Consider the following 8552-nt stretch of genomic DNA (forward strand, 5'->3'; position numbering starts at 1 on the left):
ATAGAGGAAGATAGGCTACAGAAATAAACATGGTGAGCAAGAAATGTGCTACCTGCATTGTGTAATCTGTTGCAATTTCCTTCTCCAGCAGTTAAACCTCTTCACCTGTGCCTACAACAATAGGCCTATATGGTTGGCATATAAATTCCTACTAACACTGTCATGTAGCCTACTCAAGTGGCATGCGAACGGAGTTTTTCCACTCTTAAATTAATCAAGAATCGGACACGATTGTCACAGGATAATTTGGAGGCCTTTATGCTGATGGTGACAGAGAAAGAGGTCCTAATGAACTTGGATGCTGATGACGTGATAGGCAGGGTTGCTGAGAAGAGCAAGCTCCTTCGCACCTTGTTAACTGCATGACGTTAATTAAGACACCTTTGTATTATGGAGTGGCTGCTCTGAAGATCTATTCTAGGCATTTTTTTGGAGTTGTGCATTGATATATCCATGTTTTTGGTGCAGTCTTTATGCATATTATAGTTAGAGTTCATCACCAATGGGGCTACAAAAGTGCGTGTTATTTCCGTGCGTGTGAAGTTATATCTGTGTAGCGGGCACGTGCACGCGCGTGCGTGCACGTTTAAACCACGATCAATCTCGCTGTTAGACATAGTCCTTGTAATGAGATGGTTTGACTACAGCCCTTCCTACCCTTGTACGCACTGGCTGAGGGCTTTTTTGGTCTGGTGGCTCAGTCTCAGTTCCACAGGGTGGTGCGGTCTGTGATTGATCGCTATCACCCTCCTGTCCTTCATCCAGTGTGTGTGGCTCAGCAAAGCAGTCTTTTTGTAGCTTGTTGTATTTGTGTGTTGTATGGTCCACGCAAGTGACTTCTGCAACGCCTTATCTTGTTTCTATTTGGTGTTTGCACAATGTAGCTCCATGGCTCATTGCACTTTTGGAAGACAACTGCTGGTTGCCATGTTCTTCTGTCTTTGTTCCACACAGTCACATGTTGTCCAGGGTGGAGTAGAGGAAGTTCTCTGCGACAGTTGCGGTCGTGGTGTTTCTTCATCACAGCTGCTCTGTGAGCCAGATGCTGTCGGTGTCCCTCTTTTCCTGGATCTGCTCGGCTCGGCAGTAAGGTGGAGACAGGCCTACCAAAAAGCAGTTCTGCAGGTGAAGGCATTTTGCTGTCAATAGGTGTCGCCCTAACCTGTAGCAAGGCTATGTGTAGGTCATCTTTGTTTTGTTGTGTTTTCTTCACAATGCTTTTGATGTGTCGCACATGTCTTTCAACAGTGCCATTGCTCTTGGGATAGTGGGGTGAACTGGTGGTGTGTCTTATTCCCCAATCTTTTATCAGTCTTTGGAAAGCTTGTCCTGTGTATTGCGGTCCATTATCAGTCATTATTTCTTCTGGACGTCCAAATAATGACATGTACGACTGCATTTTCTGTGCGACTGCATGGCTGGATACTGGAGTAGGCATGTCATCCACAAGTGGATATTATGGAGTATCTGTCTACAGTCAACAAGTAGTGACTGCCATCGATTTCAAACAGGTCAGAAGCTATTGACTGCCACGGTTTTGACGGTATTTAATGCAGTTTGAGAGGTTCTTTTGGATTTGCATCATGATGTTCCGCACAAACACTGCATGATTTGCAGACTCTTTCAATGTCGTCATTCATCTTCGTCCAGTAGACACTTTCTCTAGCCAGCCGGCGTGTTTTTTCTATGCCCTGATGTGCTACGTGTAGCTGTTTTAGGATGTCATCAGTCATAGAGTCTGGGATAAGTACCTGTCTGCCCTTGAATATGACTCCTGACTCCTCAGCGAGTTCATCTCTGAATGACCAATATGGACGCAGGTCTTTGGGTAGATCCTTTATGGTTTCCGGCCATCCTTGATGAATGAGTTCCTTTAGTGCACTGAGCTTTGGATCGGCAGCAATTTGGATCCGCAGAGCATCTTGCTTTTCATGTGAGAAGTTTATTATTTATGGCGATGGTGTGCCGCTCTGGATCCTCAATCTCTACATCGATACCATCTATGCGCTCATCCAGCTCAATGTCACTGTTGTTTTCAGGGTTTGGTAAACGACTGAGAGTGTCTGCCAGTATCATTTCTTTTCCAGGTCGGTACCTGACTTCATAGTTATATCCTTGGGTCTTGATAAGCATCCGCTGAAGTCGAGGTGGTGCTGCATGTAGTGGTTTTGCACATATGGGCACTTATGGTAAGTGGTTTGTGGTCTGTTATCACAAGGAATGACTTTCCGTACAGGTAAGTGTGATATCGCTGCATTCCACAAACTATTGCGAGCATTTCACGTTCTATGTTGCTGTATCTTGATTGGCAGTCTGTCAGAGTCTTTGACCCGAATGCAATGGGTCTGTTATTCTGTACTAGCACCATGCCTAGGCCTTTTTTGCCGCTTTTCCACCGACAGTATCAGCTCGACTCGACTCAACTCACCTCGACTCGACTCCAGGCGTAGGTGTAATCCAACTTCAGCTGGCCCTGGTACATCCACTACGTAGAACTTTGCGTTGAACCAACTGGACTCTTTGAACTGCCATGGAATGTTGATGGTTCCGAGGCACGGGATCTCATGACCACTGTAAGCAGACAGTTTTAGGTTGTTTTTCTTCAGTCTTGTGTATGCATGTGCGTTGTTTCCATACATTTGTCTGAATGTGCGCAGTGGAAGAGTGTTCCCAGATGCCCCTGTGTCGATTTTCAGGCGAAGTGTGTGTCCATGGCCTAGTACAATCAGGTGGTCTCACGTTCAGTATTGTGTAAGCCTCCTCTCTTGGTGGTTTGCTGTTGATGCTATGCATACATTTTTCACTGATTGTGATGCTGTGGAATTGTTGTTGGTACATGTGTTCTTTGTCTGAATCATAACAGTCAACCACATAAATTTTGGATTCACACTTTGGTCTGTGTCCTTTTCTCTATGACTGTTGTTTGTAGTGCTTGTTTTGTGGTGGAGACTTACTTCTTCTTGTGCTGAAGTCTTGCTTTGGTTGTTGTTTGTTCTTCCTACAGCACCTTGCCCAGTGCCCTTTTGCACCACATGCAGAGCATTCATCATTGTATGCAGGACACTGACACGGTTCATGGCTTCTGCCACAGTTCTGGCATGTTCGCCCTCTTTGTATTGCATGCACTTTTTCAGAGTTGGATAATCCAAGCTGGTTTAGCTGTTGGTTCCCTGCTGATAAAGCTTCATATTTCCGTCCTTCTTTTAACAGATCAGCCAGGGAGTAGCCTTGGGGTTTCCCATACAGGTCGTTCCTCAGTGCATCATGTGGCGTGCTAGCAATGATGAGCTTGATGATTCGTTCATGCAACTCCCCTTCTGTGAATTGGCATTTCAGTGCTAAAGTTCTGGCTCTAGTCACAAAATCATCGATATTTTCATACAGTTTTTGTCTGTATTGCATTAGGTGGAGTCTGTGTATCCTTCAAGTTCACGTTAAGCTTAAGCTGGTCCTCGAAAAAAGTCCACAAACTGGCAGGTTTTTTCTTGTCGTCATTGCTGAGTCCGCTAGCATTCAGCCTTCTTAGCCCTTCATCTCCTATGCCACGACAGATTTTTCTAGCTCGTTTAACATCGTCCTCTATTCCCTCATCATCCAAATAAAGGCACATTTTCTGTCTGAACAGTGATATAGCCTCACTTAGATCCGGTTCAGACCAGTTCATCATCGGTAGATGTGACGCCATATCGTCTTTTCTTGCACTTAATCAACGTCGGCACTCGCTTAGCTTGCTCCCACTAGCCGCTTAGCTTGCCTGTATCTCTCACTCAGCACGTCTGGCGATATACAAATTATCCTCAGACAATTCGTTGGAGACTCACATCGGCGTAGAGCGGTCTTATCGCTGTTTTTCATACCAGAGGTAACCATTACCTCTGCCACCATGAAGTATTATTTGGAGACAAGGAAGATGACTTGATAAGATCCAACATAACTTTACTTTGGTCAGGTTCAGGAACATACAACACTGGTATTCCTACGCTGCTCACGTAGTGACGTATCACTCTGCATAGGCATCATCTAGTTCTATTTACATATCACAACACTGACAACTCTTTTTTGTCAGTAGAGGAAGCCACAGGGGGAAAAGACAAGGAAAAAAAACATCTAAAATATAAATTAAAGACAAAAATGAATATGGAGGCCTAATGTATAAAATAAATAATAAAAAAAATACAATTGACCACAATAGGGATATTGGCCATATTTCATGTAGCCTAAAGTTTGGGAGACAGGGTCACACACTGTTGCAACCCGCCTTGGGGAGTGAACCGCCTTGCTCCAATCAGGACACGATTCACGTCCGTCACCCCCCATTACTTCAAAATAAAGGCACTGCTTACACTATTATACCATAATACCACAGTGTTGATGTCAAAGTGTTGAAAGGCGATGAAAGGCATTGTTAGATTTCAGCTTATTTCTAAACCGTTTGTCTCTGCGTTGTGTATATTCCCAATTGTAGTAGTAATTCTTGAAGTGTAAATCAAGGAAGCTTGACAGATTGGATCAGAGGGTTGAATGGATGGTTTATTCCAGGATGTAATACAGCAAGATACAGACTTAGGTTGAATAATCTATAGTGTAGGTGGTGAGGAGCAGTCTCCTGACGTGCTCCTTGGCTGTCGATCCCTCTTCTCGCCGAACCAAAGGTTTGGGGTGAGTATTATAATAAGAAAATGTAAATAACAAAATAACAGAAGTAGTCTCCCTTGATAAGGTATATGGCCCTTGCTATGCCCCAGACGACCAGGTTTGTTCGACCTTGTTGGGACATAACAAATGGAGGAATGTTGGAAATAACACCTGGTATCAATAGGAGAGGCACTGGCCTGTTCATAGACTTGAGAAATGTGAAGAAAGAGAGACACTAAAATACACCAATATTCTACAGCACACAGTAATTAACACAACAAAAAAATAATTTTACCTGATGGCACGCTGTACATAATGGTCCCCCAAATGTGTTATCAGTAAAATACAAGCCAACATCAGATTGCATTTAGATTGTGTTACATGCATGTTTGTTCCCAAGTCCATCTGGTCCATCTGGTAATATATCGTTAAAGCATATTAGGGTGATCAGCAAATATCAGTTGTATGGATGAATATAATCATTATAGCATATTATATTGATCCATACAGCTGATATTTGTAATCAATGGGAGAACGAACACTAAACAAAATAAGGACAAAGACAGAGAACACAGACAATACAATAATCATTCTGCAATATCAAACCTTTCACAAGACTTTCTGTAGTAAAATAGATTTTCAAATGAGAGGGAAAGGACCAAGCATATTCTGGGCCCTATTTCTAGTGTGCATTAAGCAGAGGTGGCCCAAAACTGCGCTCCTCACACACAACTGAAGGTGTCTGCAGCTGATGTCTTAATGGAGGGCTTATAGCCTGCGGTACATTAGAATACAAATCACAAGGTGTTGCAGTGATGGCCCGTTAGATCAGGGAACCAGACCCTTCCTTTATTGGCCATGAAAGAAACGATATACTATACTGCCCCCTATGTGGTTGGAGTGTGGAGGACTGACTCTAGCCTTTATCTCTTGACCATTCTAACAGTAACCCCCGTCCAAACCAAAACAACCTGCATCAGGCAGCCGTGAGATGTTGACCAGTCGAGACTTTGTGGCTCCGTTGCTGATCTCCCTGTCCTGGTCGCTCCTCATCTGGCACCTAATCACCGGCAACCATATGGACCTCTACTGGAAAGGAACGCCAGGTATATATCGCCCCTCTTTATCCTTGAGCCAGCTGCTTTCACCCAAAGCCACTTAAAGTAAACTGAGATCCTTTACCTTGGGTTATGGGAATGGGACAACACTAGCCACGACTCTAGTTATGAAAGTTATGAAATGATAAAGGAGCATGTTCTATACGGATCCCCAATGAGCGAGTTTTTGCATAATTAAGAAATGCATTAAATTAGTATGGAGCCTAAATGGCCTAAAGCTAAAAAAAGTATTGGGAGCAAATACCAAAACACAAATATGAATCATATCTGAGTATTTTAGTGTTGGCTGCTACTACTGCCCTGCTTTTGATTTGTGGAAGTCTGCAAGATGGTCTAAAAATAGTGGGTGGTCCATTGCTTTATATTTTATTTGATATGTGACACAATATATGATGCATCTTGCATGCAATGGGCAGGGAAAGCTAACCTAGTGTAGCAGCTCCCACAATTCTAGCCAAGCCATATCTAGGCCTCAATGAAGACGGGTATGCACGTTTTCACCCTAACAAGGTTTAGCTCCTTCATCCCATTTGTTTGGTATTGGAAGCATTGTTTTATAAATCGTTAGCCTCATAGCATTATTACCTGAGCCATATTTTAAGGTTCATCTTGTATTTAGCGGAGGTGGTGCGCATCGAGTACGTCTACCGCCGGCCCCCGCCCTGGTCCGCCACGCTGGTCCCCATCTATGTGATCACCCCCACCTTCCAACGGGCGGTGCAGAAGGCGGAGCTGATGCGGATGGCCCACACCTTCCTCCACGTGGCCAACCTGCACTGGATCGTGATCGAGGACGCCCAGAACACCACCGCGCTGGTGGGCCGCCTGCTGAAGAGCACGGGCCTCAACTACACCCACCTCCACACGGAGACGCCCAGGCGCTTGAAGGAGATCGGGTATCCGCGGGGGAGCAGCCAGAGGAACTTGGGGCTGCACTGGCTGCGCCTGACCATGGGCGAGGCGCCCCCCGGGGTGGTGTACTTTGCGGACGATGACAACGTGTACAGCCTGGAGCTCTTTGAGGAGGTGACGACAGACATGCTTTTTCCCGAGAGGTTTGCATGATGCAGCTGGGATGAGGTGTCTGGAAGTGGGGGGGGGGAAGTCTTTGAGTCGACCTAGAGACCTAGAGAATTGAAATGTTACACTGAGGCTGTGTCAATTCTCTTTTGATCTCCAATGTATTCTAGAGATCTTTTTGTCCCAACAAAAAGCCTGATTTTCATGGATAGGAGTGTGGACATGGTCCCGGATTAATAGCTACGATTAAGGTTAACTTATTTGAAATGCTCATAGAACAAACATGCACTTCAAAATCGACTACGGTTAATTGCTACGGTTCAGTGTTAGCAGTAAGTGCTAGTCTGCCTTTTTCCATTCCGTTCAATTTGGTATTGCGTGTACGGGTGACCCCAAGCGCACAATGGTTCTTCATCCCTGCTCTCTCTTCACGTCCCCATGCCGCCCAGATGCGCTCCACCACAATGGTGTCCGTGTGGCCCGTGGGCTTCATCGCAGGCCAGAAATTCGAGTCGCCCAAGATCAACGCCCAGGGCAAGGTGTGCGGCTGGGATACAGGGTTCGCACCGAATCGGGCGTTCGCCATCGACATGGCCGGCTTTGCCATTAACCTGAAGCTCCTCATCCGAAAGTCTGAGGTCGTCTTCAAGCTGCGAGGCATCCCAGGAGGTTACCAGGAGACCGACCTGCTGAGTGGGCTGGTTTCCCTCAGCGACCTGGAGCCCAAGGCGGATAACTGCACCAAGGTAAGCCCAGAGGTCCCCCCTTCCTCTGGGGGTCTGGGTTGGAGACAAGGACATTTGAGTGAAGGATGTTTTATGCGTCAACAATTGGTGTCACCGCCGGGGATTAGTAGCTGTTGAAATTGTGTTTTTTTGTCGAATTGTCAGTCACTTGCAGGCTTGGCCTTCTAGACTCTCTTCACATATAATATAGCCTATGCTCCCATGTTTCTTGAATGGGGCCATATTTCAACATTGTGGCGGTTTATACATTTGTGTGAAATCGTCCTTTCTCTGCTTGGTTGTGTGAGTGTGTATCCCATGTGTGTGCATGAGACATCTTTGAAGACCTTTAAAGAAAAGTTGAATATCTTAAAAATGATAATGACAATTGGTTATTTTCTTTTTCATTGTTCTCATCCATCTGGTGTGTCCTCATCCATCTCATGTGCTCTCCTCCCTGTGGTTCAACCAGGTGCTGGTGTGGCACACCAGGACAGAGAGGCCAACACTGGTGAAAGATGGCCAGCGAGGGTTCACAAACCCTGATATTGAAGTATGATGACATGTTCCGGGGTAACCCAGGTAACCACACTGTTACTCTTATTCTGGTCCTGATTCTTGTCCTAGCTAACTTTGTTGCATACAGGGAATGGGTTAATCTAGCTATTGTTAGTGCTTGGCACTTGGTTCTGTGGACATCCTTACTGTACCGACAGCAATATATATTGTTTTTCTTTCTTCTGACAAATTTACTTATTGTCACATTAAGTCGCTTTGGATAACACTGTCTGTGTTAATGCCCTAAATGTAAATGTAAAATGACGTTACGTACGTTGAAAAGCTTCAATGCTTGGATAATTACATTTCATTGTTTATTATATTTAATTTCATTTTAGGCATTGAGGAAAAGGGACACCACACCGTCAGTCTGGACGCCGTGAAGAGAGGGTTCAGCCGCACAATAAAGAGCTCTCTCAGCGACGTACAGCACCAGCCCGGGCCCCTGCTCGGCTGGACATAGGGGCCCTTTTTGTTTTGCGGCCCCTAACTAGTT

General features: G+C 45.2%; 1 protein-coding gene across 1 annotated transcript; it reads left to right on the forward strand.

Moving 5' to 3' along the window:
• Positions 1-5626: 5626 nt before the first annotated feature.
• Positions 5627-8057, forward strand: LOC311354435 (galactosylgalactosylxylosylprotein 3-beta-glucuronosyltransferase 1-like; the record flags this gene model as incomplete). Its single annotated transcript, XM_084474241.1, has 4 exons — positions 5627-5741; positions 6373-6779; positions 7223-7519; positions 7971-8057. The coding sequence occupies 4 exons, from the start codon at positions 5627-5629 to the stop codon at positions 8055-8057; spliced, it is 906 nt and encodes a 301-aa protein (XP_084330367.1).
• Between the last annotated feature and the right edge of the window lie 495 nt (positions 8058-8552).

Source organism: Micromesistius poutassou, assembly GCF_964030765.1.
Source record: "Micromesistius poutassou genome assembly, chromosome: 10".
Classification (NCBI taxonomy): domain Eukaryota; kingdom Metazoa; phylum Chordata; class Actinopteri; order Gadiformes; family Gadidae; genus Micromesistius; species Micromesistius poutassou.